The sequence below is a fragment of the Sturnus vulgaris genome, chromosome 8 (genome assembly GCF_052056855.1).
Source record: "Sturnus vulgaris isolate bStuVul1 chromosome 8, bStuVul1.hap1, whole genome shotgun sequence".
Taxonomy (NCBI): Eukaryota; Metazoa; Chordata; class Aves; order Passeriformes; family Sturnidae; genus Sturnus; species Sturnus vulgaris.
In genome coordinates this window covers 33,288,118-33,302,392 of record NC_142250.1, presented here as the reverse complement: position 1 = coordinate 33,302,392, position 14,275 = coordinate 33,288,118, and the positions used below count along the sequence as shown (strand labels likewise).

Here is a 14,275-nt window from a genome sequence, read left to right as displayed (position 1 = left end):
AAATGAATGCAGTCCTTGGACTAAGAAAACTGGTTTTGATCCTTTGGTGTTATGGCCCAAAGTACAACCTCAGTCAGGGAAGTGTCCCCTGGCAGCAGGAAGGCAAAAAAAAGTTCCTTTGTTTTAGCACAGAGAAATTTAGTCTTTGCTTTTTGGCCTTTTTGTTCATTTTTACATATTCACCCAACATTTTTAACAGCTTAGCAAGCTAGATTTCCAACACTTCAGCCTGATGACGTGACTTTAAGGCATAAAAAGTTTTCCATTAACTTCCAGAGCCTTTAACTGTGACTTTCAAAGCAGCCCAAGGGAAAGAGGAGCCCAAATTCCATTAAAAACATCAGTGAGCAACAGGTGCCTCAGTCCCTGGGGTTGCTTTGGCCATGCCAGCACTGCTGCTTACAGCTCCTCACTGAGCAGAAATGCTGCTCTTTTCCAAGGTTTTCGAGGTACATTAACTTCATTTCCATTTCACAGCGTGCAGCCCTTTAGGATCATTTCGTGCCAGCACCACATCACAGCCAGAGCCAGGTAACAGCACACTAAAAGCAGTTTTGTGATGATATGGACTAATAACTTGGGGTTATCTTTTTATGAAACCATTCACTGATAGTGAAGGAATCAAACAGTGCATAAATATCCTCACTGAGGTTTAGACCTGAGCTTCCACAGTGGTTTTCACTTCCCAGAAGCAGCAGTATATTATTTATATTATAAGCAAGATATTATTTGTCATCTCATCTTGTTGTTCCCACCAGTGCCTGGCCCCAGCTGCATGAATCACACAGCAAGGTTTGAATTTTTAAATTTAGCTGAGCATGAGCTAAAGGGTGGTTGGCAATAGAAGGGGGGAAATTTGGGATTTTTGCCTTTTTCTCTCACAAACAAATCTTGTTCCAAATACCAAGTGACAATAACTGAGAGGACAGAGGACACATGGGATGGCACCAGGAGAGAATGAACAGGAACTTGTGATTGTGACACCCAGACTTTCATCCCAGATACCTTATGAATAATTCTCCTCTTTTCTAAGCTTCTTTTACTGATAAGCAGATTTTATCCCCAAATGGCTCTGTCTGCATGTCCCCATTGGGGCAAACAACAGAAAGATAGCAGATGTCAATGAACTTTTCTTATAAATCACCTCTGGGGGCTTGTGGAGAAAAAATTTGTCTCTGACCACCATTCCCTGCCTGCAGAGCTCTGTGTGAGCAAACCCTGCTGCCTCTCCCAAAAACACAGGTTAACTGTGGTTGGGCTGCTGGAACTGCATTTGGCATGTTTTTACATGGATATTTCCTCTAGGATTCCCCAAACTGGGAGTAAAAGCTTGTCTGGTGTACCTGCCATGTTAAATTGTGCAATCAATTACTCTGCAAGGTTGTGAGTGGTGTCAGTGGTGCTGAAGTTGGTAAAAGTTGGCCTAATTGCAGAGTATGTGCACAATTCCTAACCCAGGATTTGCTTCAGGGGCTTCCCACAAGTGATTTAAAGGAGAAAGAGCCCAGAGTTTGCATCAGCTGGGGGCACTGAACACTGTTCACATCACCTTGGCTCACACTGGAATTCAAGACTTCAATTTCTGAAACACACCAACAGTGGGGAAAGCATTCATGTCATGTTATTTGATGTCCCTGGAGAGAATAACTTATTCTCAAGCTGTAAGAAAACCTAGATTTTTTTTTAGTGCCTACAGATAATATTATGGAAAAAAAAAAAAAGCTAACTTCTTGAAGGTCATTTTACAAATTTCTGCAAAAAGAGACAGAATATGAAAAGCTTGAAACGTTTTGTGGCTGGCATGTAAAATTAACAAAACTGAAGGAGAGGGGATAGTGATGAGGGGAGATAAGAAGCAATGCCTGTGGTTTATCAGCATGATCCTGCTCTCCATGGAGCTGGAGCAATTCAGAGTCTGAAATGCTGCTGTCTGTGTGTATCAGCATGATGAGATAGCTTTGTGTCAGCTCAGAGGTTAGCACAAGCAAAGAGATCTGAGCCATTTAAATATCCAAAGTAATTTGGGAAATCCACAGCTCCTCAGCCATCAGGAAGGGCTGCAATATATATGGCCATCAATTACAAATGATGAGCAAGGAAGAAGTTGGCATGAATTAAAAATACAACTTCAATAATACAAACTCTGCTTTGATAGAAAAAGAAATGTTGCCTGTAGTTAAGGCACAACAGTGGGTTGTAAGGGATTTGATGTTTCCTGACACGATTTTACAAAGCAAGGTAGGGGAAACCATTCCAGTATCAGTATCAGAGCAACTCTGAATTCTGCACTTTGTTTATTAGCTGGACTGGTACCTACACATGCCAAGTATGCACTGCTGACAAACACCCAGCAACAGCTTTAACTTCTGCATAGAAATCAAAAGGAAAGAGTTAATTTTAAATACATATCTGAATTTATGTTGCAATAGGTACTGAATGCATCAGAACAGACCTAATGTTTTATTGGTTCTTCACAGACTTTTATGGAAATGTGTTACTGTAAATGTCATTTTTTAACTCCACTGAAACCACTTAAGTACTGTACACTCACACTGACACAGAAACACCAGTATCAATACATTATCCCATTTTAACAGCTAAAAACTTTTTATTTCCCAGTACAATGCCATGCTGTGTATACACCTGCTATTTCTGATTAACAATTTGAAATCCCCATATAGATCTTTATTGAGACTGATAAAGACAAAGGGCACAGGCAATATTTTTGGGGGTTTTATTTAATGTCGCTAGAAAGTAGAGGACTGGTTCTAGAGGATAGCTTTGGCTTCAGATGAGTCAGTATGACTTGATGGAAAATATTTCTGAATACTTTCAATTAGCTAGCAATAGCAGTGTGACATTTAATTAGCACATATGCCTCCATTAGCCCTTCAGATATACAAGAAATCATTTTGATTAAGAAAAGATTGAAAATAAATTCTGATGTGGTTTTAAAATACACACTATTACCACAGCTATCATATTTCCCTGAAGTGCTAAAAAAGGAGAGTTTCCAGTATTTTCCTTCAGCCTTACTGATAGGTTTCCCAGATTTGCCTCACATATCCACTGATTTTACAGATTTATATCAGGGTATAACTTCTTCCAAAGAGGAATGGCCACACTGTGCTCTCCTCCTTGCAGCCAACACTGCACCCAGCAAGGAGGCAACAGCTGTGGAGCCTGGGCTCACTTAAAAGCTCAGATCTCGAACTAAAAACAATACAGACTCACAACAGGAGTCCTGCAGCTGATGAAATCACATATAAATGAGATATATACTTAAAATACCTAATATGAAAGAGCAAACCAACAATCATTTCACAATGCTGAAAAAGAAAGAACAGCCTGGAGTGGAGTTTTAGAACCTAATGTTGGTTTTCTTTGCACTTCAATTATATGGTCCCTGTTTTCTCAGCCCCTGGCATTTGAACTCTCTCTAAGTAAAGAATTTCCTTCCTGTGACACAGAGGCAAGGGAAAGGATTATCTGAGCATGCATGAACAAGAGGTTAACATAGCTAGGAACTTGTTCTTGTGCACCTGAAAGATTCCAAAAACTTCCAGTCCATGCATTCTCCTTGTTAGGGGCTGAGCCTTTGATAGCAAGTGGAGCTAAATATCACTGAGCATCATTATTGCCACAGTGAATCCAGAAAACCTCCATCCATTCCATGGGAATGAAATGAGTTTCCAGGCCTTAAAGTACTTATTTAGCTTCAATACAGCATTTTCACCATCCCATCTTCCTCACAGAGGTGGGATATTTAGAAATGAGCAAAGTAAAAGGAAGGACTTGTTTTTAATTTTTACAACTTTTCTTGACCTAATATTGAAAGTGATCCTTGCAGCTTTGCTTTCTGATCAGCAGAGTATAAAATAAACCATTCTGAAACAAAAACATTTTGTTTTGGCATTTAGCTGCTCCTGGGGTGAGAGTCCTTCAGTCCTTGTGATCCCTGCTCACATGGAGCAGTGCTGCCCATGGAAAACAAGGCAAGGAGGTCAGAGCTGCTGTTTATTGTGTCAAGGTGCAACTCCTCAGGCCATCCAGAAATGCACCAAAAATATTCAACAGTGGTAGTTTTACAGAAATAACCAATATCAGAGAAGTGAAAATTATTGGCTCCTGCTTTTATTGTATTATCTCTCATTTTATTTACAAAAAAAATTATTTATGGTATTAGTTGTTGCCTCTATCCTCTATTTTTATTAAATATACCTATGATACATGATATTTCACAAAAGCCATTTTAATATGTTTGGGGAGGAGAAAGTAGAGGGGAATGAAATAATGAGTTCTGCAGCCATTAGAAGTGTCAAAGCTGGCAGCTGTACCTTATCCTAAAGTGAAAAACAGAATTCATATTACAGGCTCAAATTAACTAAGCACAAGCCTGAATAATGAACCCAAACACGCTGCAGACAGTCAAAATTTTCCTCTTGATGTTTTTAATGCTTATTTTGATTACATCTCAAACTGTTTTCAGTCAAACTCTCCACAGTTCCCTGCACAACCACACAGCTTCACAGCAAATTGATGGAGCTGAGCCTGGTAAAGTTTCTTTATTTTTTTTTTCCATGTCTGCATGTCACACACTATTGATTATGTTTGGACCTGAAATGAAAGTTGGGGTAAACTCACATCCATGCTGAGTTTTACTCTGTGACCAAAGCTCCCCCTCTCAGCTCTCTCTGTCCCTCCTTCACTCCTCCTCCTAATGATATTCCCAATAAAATCCAACTATATTAAAATCACTCACTCCAAAACCACTTGTGTGTGAACTACATGTTCCAGAGTTTAGCAATGATTAAAATAAGTAATAATACTTAGAGAAGAAGATCTAGTAATGGGGACTAGGAACATCATTTTTTGCATTTTGCAGCACTCGCTGAGGTGCCACAGCAATAGTTACACTCCTGGAAAGCACCTTGAGATGAACACAATTATTATTGTGTCATTAATCTCTGCGGGCTGTGAGAGCACAGACAGCCTGTTAGATCTGTTCTCCCATGGGTGAGAATTGGCAGCTAATGGAAATAGAATTCGTTCTGTCAGGTGACACTCCCCTTGCTGATCTCCCTTTGCAAGGCTTCCCAACACTTGGCAGGGAGCCACAAACCCTTCAGAGTGAAACACTTCTGAGGCAGCTTCTGCACCTCCATTAGACATGCTAAAGAAGTAGTAAAACTTCTCACCCAGTAAAGGCTAAAATGCCAGATTGCAGAGTAAAACATTGCACCCAACCTAGGGTTTCATTTTTCCCACAATCTGCTTAATGCAGAATATTGAGCACACAAACTTTGGCAGGGCACTGCCTGCAGAAGGGACCATCAGCTTCTGTTCAGTGTTTGCTGAAGTATTCTCCAAGTAATTTCAAACTGGTATCTCTGTTTCCTTTCCCACCCATCAAGATGAGTAAAAAATCTCTTACAAGAAATTTCACTTCAAACTTTTTTCCACACTCTGGGGCACTCCCAGACAGTATAAACCTCACTCCACTCAGTGCCAGCTTACAGGACCAGCCAGTCTGTCTCCTCACAGCAAAGCAAAACTTGATGTAAAATACTCCTGAAACACTTCAGTGTAACTTGCATTTTAAAACTTCCATGGGTGCAGACTCTACCCGTCCTTGGGCACTCTATCACAGTGCTCAAAGTCCTTGACCTTAGAATATATTTCCCCACATTCAACCTTAAGTCTCCTTTGCTACAAATTCAAAAATCTTTCTTTTCTGTCTAATTCCCAGAGGATGTGAAGAGCAGCTTGTTGTCTCCATACACCTTTAGGGAGATGTTTATCAGTGAAGATCTCTGCCCTGCCTCCGCAGATTTTCGGATTAAACAACTGAATTATTTCTATCTTTTCCAGAAAAAAAAAAAGGAAAGATGTTTCCTATACCTCTCTTACAATCTTCCTCACTCTTCCCCCGAACTCTCTGGAATTCACCTGAATAATTAATCTCAATCAGCTACTTACTATGAAAACACCAGTTGTTACCTTGTTACCTACCCTACAGTAAAACAATTTCCACTCATTGCATTCCTATGCAATTTTAATTCAAATTCTGTGGTATTTTAACAAGGAAAATGTTTAGCCATTCAGACAGTAAAACTAGAAGTGTTTTGTAATGCAGACAAACAAACAAATACAAATACAGGACTGCAGCAATCTGATTTAAAATGAAGAAAAAAAATCCCAATCTAGTTTTCTACTGAATCATATCAATCAACCACAGAGTTTTTTACATCTCAATGACTTGTCCAATGATGACAAAATTAACATTTAAAGGCAGGGGGAAAATATGAATGGAAGGTACTTTAAAATCTAAGTAGTAATGAAAATCTTCATTCAAGTGCTAGAACTGATGACAACTTTGTCTCTTCCATGCAGACAATGGAATTGGATCCACTGCAAAGCAGCTCTTCTGACCCAGAGACAAGTGAAGCTTTCCTTACCCATCCAAGCCTAAGTCCCTGCTGCTCATTAGTGGATCACAACCAATACTTTAATTAGGGACATGAGTGCTGCCTTTAGCTTTCTGTCCTTGTCCACTAATCCTTGCCAATAGAGATGTAACACACAGGCATCCCCTGTTCAGTACCAGCACAGTCCTTACTACACCAAAAAGTTACAAGACACACTAAATATTATCCTTAATTCATTTTTAGCATCAATAATTCTGCCAGCTATTTCCAAGTACTGGCTTTTCAAAGTCACTGAAAGATTGGGAAACCATAAAGATCTTGATTTACTGTGTCAGATATGAGTACATTCTCGGCAGTAAGACTATAATTTTTCTTAAATTCTTTCCCAAAAGAATCAGAGTCGTGCCCTATCTTGACTGTGCTTAGATCAAAGTATAAGAATCAATTTATTAAAGAAAAATTTCCCCCCCAGGAACCCTATCAGTAGTATTCTCACTAAAAAACATCCTCAATCAGGCTAGAAGCAAATAAACACGACGTGCCAAAGCCTGTGAGTAAATGGGATTCAACAAGAGACACAAAGTCACCATTTACTCCTCAAAAAATCTGGAGCAGATGCTTTGGCATTTACAATAACATCCTCTTTTAGCATGTATTCAGCTGTGAGTTTAGCCATGGAGATCAGCTGTAAATCCTATCCTATTAGCAGGACAATTCGAATTCCTGCCATTAAATCCCCTTCCCTCTTCCCATCCTTTCACTCCCTCTTTCCCCCAGACTGAGGGAAGACAAATGAAATAACTCAGTTCCACAATCTCGAAGTATTGACACAACAGTCTGTAAAAAGTCTGCCTTTTGCACAGAGCCTGCACAAGATGACAGGTAGGTACAATTTCTGCTGAATAACTGTTACCAAAGCCAGTAAAATTCTACCCTAGCCCAATAAATAAGATACGAAAACAATGGAATCAGAAGTTCCAGCTAACTGAAACACCAAGTATCTGAACAGCAGGATGACACTGAGTGGATGCTGCTTCATCACTCCCCTCCTCAGCAGGATGGGGGAGAGAAAATGCAGTGAAAGACACCTGGGTGGAGGTAAGAACAGGCAGAGATCACTCAGCGGTTTCTGTCACAGGCAAAACTGACCTGACTGAGGAAAAACTGGTCTAATCACAGTAGGAAAACGAGAAAATTAAAAATCTAAGCCTTAAAACAGCTTTCCCACCCTTCTCCCCAGGCTTAACGTGCAATTTTTTCTCCCTCCTGCCCTGCAGGGGTACAGGGGGATGGGGAATGCAGACTGAGATCAGATCATCACAGCCCCCCTGCCATCAAAACCTGCCCATAAAACCCAACACAAGTTTCCCTGTGAGCTCCCTGGTAACTCACACACATCAGGACAGGCACATGGTCATTCTGTTCTGTGCCTCATGTGACACTGGGTGTCATTGGTATTTAGGGCCTTCTGCTTTCACAGTAACCTGTCAAGGACACAGTGCCAACAAAGTTAAAATTCAGGTTACTTTGTGGCATATCAGGGAGTTACAGGAGCTCCATGTCATTCCAGCTCTCCCATCACTGCAAAGGTGTGACCCACTCTGCTGAGCACTGGAACCTTGATAGATGTTCTCAGATCCTAAGCACCAGAAAAGCTCTTTTCTGCACCAGGTCTCTCCCTTAACTCTTCATTAACCCTACTGAGTGAATTAGACTTCAACCTGCACCACAAAACAAATCTTTGCGTCTCTTTAATAACATGTAAATCACGTTTACAGTGATGCCCCTATTTTTAAGCAGGTTAGCAAACATGTTGATGTTCTCATTTCCTATTATCATTACTGTTTGTGAAACCAACACTGAAAAAGCTCCAAGAATGTTCAATGTGTTTGGCTACCTCATGACAAAGAATTTATCAATTAACAGAAGGATTAGGGTGAGAAAAAGGATTGCCCTTGTTTTCTGGATGAGAAATTAGAGCACACAGAAGTAAGTCCAAGACTGTGAGGATCAGAAGCCAAAAATCAGGTTCCAAACAAAGTCAGAATTATGGGGTATTCAAATGGAGAACAGAGGACACAAAACCACCAAGAAGTGGCCAAATACCTACTTTGAAACACTCAACTAGAGAGCCAAGGCTTAAAAGGTGCTCTGAATTCTTGGTCCAACTGATTTGTGTGATTTCGCAGGATTTGAGTCAAAATGAGAAAATAAATCTTAATGTCTCAGTCTGGTGATTTCTTCTCAATACCATCTTGCTTTTGCTACCTACAGTCACAATTGTCAGCTCAGTCTATCCCCCAAAAATCCCATCCGTATGAGAGAGAAAAAGCAAACACAATCTGGGAGAAGAGCAATGCAGAAGTGCAGCACTGTAGAATTTCCTCGGGTAATTGATTTTCTGTCTGTGTTAACAAGACAACACACAGTATCATTTATAAAGGCAACATATGCAGGATATCCAGAAGACAACATCCCCTGACAAAGAAAGCTACTTGAAAGAGCTCTGCACACCAAATTATTTCATGCATATTCATAACTCGATTAAAATATTAATACTGCAAACTTGTAAGAAACACAACACGCACAGAAACAGCTTTTATTTACTTCCAGCAGAAACTGAACATGGCACACACACAAAGGATGTCAGCATTAGTCAGTGCTGTAAACTCACACGTGTGCAATATATATCTGTATATTAGCCTGCAGATAAACATTTATTCCCAAGGGAGGCTGCTAATGAGACTGTGCTGTGGGGAAGATATCCAATTACTCCAAACGACATTTATATTTTAATCACATCACATGCACTGAAGAGCTCGAGGTTTGATGAAGCAATCCTTGAAAGACTTTGTCTTTTTAATCAATGAGCTCTCTAAACATCAGTGACGTGCTGTTGACAAGTCCTTGGGTTAAATATACAACAGCACACACAAATCCCCTCTCCCTGCCAAGAGGCAATAGTGTGGTCTTCTAAAACTTCTGAAACAGGTGCAAAAAGTTTTCCTCATAGAAGACACCTAAAACAGAGAACTAAGAAATAAAGAGGCCCCTCAGGCTCACTCTGAGCTGCCACTCAGTGAATTCATTTTAGGACAGATGAAAACTTTTGTTTTAAGGGCATCACTCCTGTGTAAAACCATCAGACTTGCACACAAATCCCTTTATAATTGGATTATCTGGATAAAACCAAGTCAGTCAAAACAAATTGCTTTCTTCAAGCAACCTGTAAATGACAATGCCACTGCTCACATGGAGATGGAAGTCCAGTCGTCTTTAACATGTTTTAGCATTAATCAGGCATTTTAAGATGCTCCAAGTCATAGAAATAATTACAAAAATGAAGAAGAACAGAGCTGCAGGACCCTAATTCAATCATTCTTCAAATTAGCACTGGATTTTTCTTGTAAACATCCTCATGGCTGTTATATTAAACAATAAACCATCTCTACTTCTGAGAGCTTACATGAAAAACCTCACTCAAAAAATAAAACTCAGTTCTGCACCCACAGATATTTCTTAATAAGTAAAAAGCTAAACAAAAATATGAAGTGGGAATTGATCAAAGTCAAGATTTGCCTGGAAAAGGTTTGAAACTTCATCACGTAATAGTCAAATTATAGCCTGAGAATTTTCTTCACCTTGGAATTAACAAACCACCCATGTTCCATCAGATCAGTTCAGCCCAATCAAAAGGTGTAAGGATACATATTTTGAAAGCTAAAAAATAAATTGATAGTTAAGAAACCAGGAGCAACTGGAGCAGAACAGAAATAACAGAAATAACTATCCTTGCCGTTTGTAACTTGCAGCTTGAGAGCTATTTTGCTGAAGGTACTCAAAGACTCCCTATTTAACTTCACAGTAAAGTGTGTATTTAGGGGGTTTTTTTACTGCAACCACCTGTTTTTGGGTTTTGACTCTTTTTTGTTTGGAGTTTGGGTTTGTTGACTTTTTTTTTTTAACTCCTGCTTCTCAATTTCAGGCAGACACAGTCCTTCGAATAAATCTCTTCTAACTAATCCCTCCTTCAACACCAGTAAATCCTGAGGGCTAAAACACCCTTTAGCACAGATCTCTGTAAAGGCAGAGAAGCTTGAGTTGCTAAATTTCAATACCTAATCCGGTCTTTAATTGCTAAGTGAGCTCTCAGCAATTGCCATGAACACAACACCTAGGAGTGAGTCAGTTGTTATCATTATCCTCCCTAAATGGCTGCTGAATTCAACCAAATCAATACTCGACTACCAAAAATGTGCCTTGCTTCTAAGGCTGCCCATCTGCAGGATAGAAGAGATCTTATATAACAAGTTTAGGTTTCTGCCTTTGATGGAATGACTGACGTTGATAATTATGGCAACTGGAGGGGAAAAAAAAATTGCCAGTCTTAAACATAGAAAACATGGTTGTTCTTGATCTAAAATACATTCAAATTGGCAATACGTTCAATTTCAGCAATCGTCAACAGAAGTTTTCACACCTCCATTTTTATGAAATGACATTTATTACCGAGCAAAGCTCCAGCGTGGAATATGCACCTTTTTCTTTTGCATTCTATGGTACAAAATGTGCCAGTCTATTGCTGTGAGTGATGTGAATTGTTAAGTTGAAGCTCAGATCTGGGAGGCACAGATGGTTCAGAGCTCTCAAGCAGCTGTGGAGCCATCACCTTCAAGGTCAGGCTTCTGACACTACAAGGACTGGTAATGGCACAAAGCCATCAAGACCTTTTCAGAAAGAGCTCGTTCTCTTCTGTCCAGTTCCTCATTTCCTGGCACTCAGCACAGAGATGAGCTCAGACCCAGCCTCAGCTCATTTCTGCTAATGGCATTCCTTTCCAAGGGAGGTGGAACCTGTACAGCCTTTCCATTCCTAGAAATCTCTCCTGCAGCACAGCTCAAGTTGCTGCTGCCTGGGTTCCAGTCCCAAGGCTTCCAAATTCACCAGGGAATGTTCACTCCTGAAAAGATATTCCACTAAACTCAGTTCATAAAAATCTTTGCACCTGTTGTCTATAAAACCACAGGAAACAAAAGTGTTTAAACCTCTGCAACATAAAAGTTTCAAAATGTGAGTAACTGCCCTTTAGAAAACTGAGAGAACTATTAAATACTATTGCAATAGCGAAAGATTGTTTCTGTGTCAATATTATCTGACTAGAAAAGCTCTTCTTTTGGTCTACCCAGAGATTGTGTTCTTGCAACCATTACCAGCAAATAAAGTGCAGTTCTTCATGTAACTAAACACTGGCCTGAATTTGGAACACTATCATGCCCAGTACTTTCAGATGTCAATGAAGGCTCTGAATGACCTATTGAAATATCAGAATTATTCCCTAGAATCCCAATGAGGCAGGAGCTGAGCTGCCTGAACACATGAGAAATTTTTCCATAGGCATTTGCCATTTTGGTGACTCTACCAAGAGCTTTTCTGCTATCTACCCCTCCTCAGAGGATTTTGGAACCTCAGCCTAAAGAGTGGTGAAAATATTGGTATCATTTAGAGAGGAAATAAAGGCAGAAGATAAGCACAACCAAGAAATGACAAATTATGATGGCTCATGATTTACATATCATAGTAATAACCTACATGAAGAGATCTCCTACAGGGTGGTGTAGGCGATTAATTACACACACAGTCATAAAGAAGAGGAAGGTTCTGAGGTAGCATCAGCTTCTGAGGTCTTTGCTCACCTGTAACTCCATGTATTCCAGAAGGGAATTCTGTTGCCAGGAACGGCTCTGCTTTCAAAGTGAGATGCAACTGAACTGACAGATATCAAAGGCACCTCACAGGATTTTGTTGCAAATCAAAGATTTGCAACAACAATCAAGAGAAATGAGCACCGAGGGAAAAAAACAAACACCAGTAAATTGGACAAGTTATTAATTAACCATGAGAGTTTCAGAAAGGACTCATCAAAGCATTCAGTTTCACCAGGTCGAAGTCAATACCACAGCTTAACAGATGTCCTGTACTGCCTGCACCTGAGACAGCATCCATCCTCGGGAAAACAAACGAGCAAACAGCAAAATCTGATCCCCGTTCTGTGATACTCCTGAGAGACCACAAAGACTCAGAACACTCATCTTTAAACATTAAACAATAGAAATGCGAACTTATATAGAGTGGAACTTTTCATTGTACAAATGCACCCAGAACACAAACTACACGAAAGAGAGGGCTGAAATAGACAAAGCAAAACAATGCCTAAAAGTGCTTTCTCCTAAAAAAAAAAGCTAAGAGAAAGAATGGTCCTGCAGCGACAGCTGCACATCTCTCAACAACCAGATTTTCATGACTTTCCTCCCTGCCCAACAGAGTGCGGAGAAGCTTCCCAAACCCGCTCTCACACGCTCCAGCTGAGCCCCGGGGCTCTCGCTGCTGCCAGACCCAGCTGTTCACAGCCCCGCCAGGTGAGACTTCACCTCCCAAATACAACCGGCCCAACGAAACCACCAGCACCTCTGAGGCTGCATTGCTTTGGCTGCTCGCTTTCTGCACACTTGTCTCACAAACAGCAGCTTCTCCGAGAAAAAAATCCACTCAGCTCTTCGCCAAAACCCCGGGGCTGCCAGAGTTCCCTCAAAGACTCACCTCGGGGAAATAAATATTCCACCTGAGCATCCCGGAGAGGGGATCGGCGGCAGCTGCCGCTCGCTCGGGCATCCCGAGGGGGCTTCCCCGGTGGGGTCCCCTGAGCGCCGGAGCCCACGGGGGAGACCTGCAGCTCCATCCCGGAGCTCCATCCCGCTGCTCCATCCCGCAGCTCCCGCCCGGAGCTCCATCCCGCAGCTCCATCCCGGAGCTCCATCCCGCAGCTCCCGCCCGGAGCTCCATCCCGCATCCCCCGGCCCGGTGCGAGCGGCACTGGGATGTCAGAGCAGCCCTGCAGCAAAGTTGCCGCTGGCTGCCGCTGCCCGGCGCTACTCACACGAAGACCCCGAAGAGCAGCACCCGTATGCCGATCTCGATCGCCAGCTCCCGCATGGTGGTCCCGGCGCTTCCCGCGGCCCCGCGCCGCCGCCTCTCATGCCCGGGGGCAGCGGGGCCGCCTCAGGCCGCCCTCCCCGGAGCTCCGGGCCCGGCACGGAGCGGCTCCGGCCGCAGCCCCGGCCCCGCCATCCCTCGGCCGCCGCGGCTGCCGCGCTGTGCGGGGAGCGGCGCTGGCGCGGCGGAGCCGAGAGCGCCGGGGGAGGGTCCCGGTGATGAACGTGGTGTCCCCGCTCGGGGGGAGGGTCCCGGTTATTAACGCGGTGACCCCGCTCGAGGGGAGGGTCCCGGTTATTAACGCGGTGTCCCCGCTCGAGGGGAGGGTCCCGGTGATGAACGTGGTGTCCCCGCTCGAGGGGAGGGTCCCTGTGACAACGCGGTGTCTTTGCTCGAGGGGAGGGTCCCGGGCATCCCCGGGATTTCCCGTGCCCGCCTCCCCGCCCGCCCCCGCGGCGCTGCCGAGCGGAGCCGCAGCCGGAGCCGGAGCTCAGCCCGGTCCGTCCCGCCCGCCCCTCGGGTCCCGCCGGTACCGGGATGCTGTCCCCGCCTAGAGAGGGCGAGGGGCGCGATGAGAGCGCTTTTTCTGCCCCATTTATCCTTTCCTGGAAGGCCGTGAACCCATCGGTGCGAGGGGCTGACATCCCCAGGCACCGCCGGATTGCAGATCCCACCGTGGGCTGGCGTGCCGGTGTTCATCTCTGGCTCCTAATGAAGCCCCGAGCTCCAGAAAGATGGAGAAAAGAAATAATGAACGGGGCCGGCGGGAGGGAGCATCACCGCACAGATCGGGTGTTCATAAAGATTTTGGCTGTTGTGCCAAGGGCAATCACTCATCAGACCTCCTGTGCTGCCCC

The 14,275-nt window shown here is 43.0% G+C and overlaps 1 protein-coding gene across 3 annotated transcripts in view; it reads right to left on the bottom strand.

Annotated features, from left to right (window-relative positions):
* Positions 1-13,970, bottom strand: part of PLPP4 (phospholipid phosphatase 4) — a 48,623-nt gene extending 34,653 nt beyond the window's left edge. For 2 of the 3 annotated variants that reach the window (XM_014886823.2, XM_088169390.1), the window contains exon 1: positions 13,363-13,492. In XM_014886823.2, the coding sequence (XP_014742309.1) occupies positions 13,363-13,418 (56 nt within the window). In that variant the 5' untranslated portion in view covers positions 13,419-13,492. Of the gene's footprint in view, positions 1-13,362; positions 13,493-13,951 lie in introns of those variants that run through there. The other variant, XM_088169391.1, reaches the window with a different exon arrangement.
* Positions 13,971-14,275: the final 305 nt, after the last annotated feature.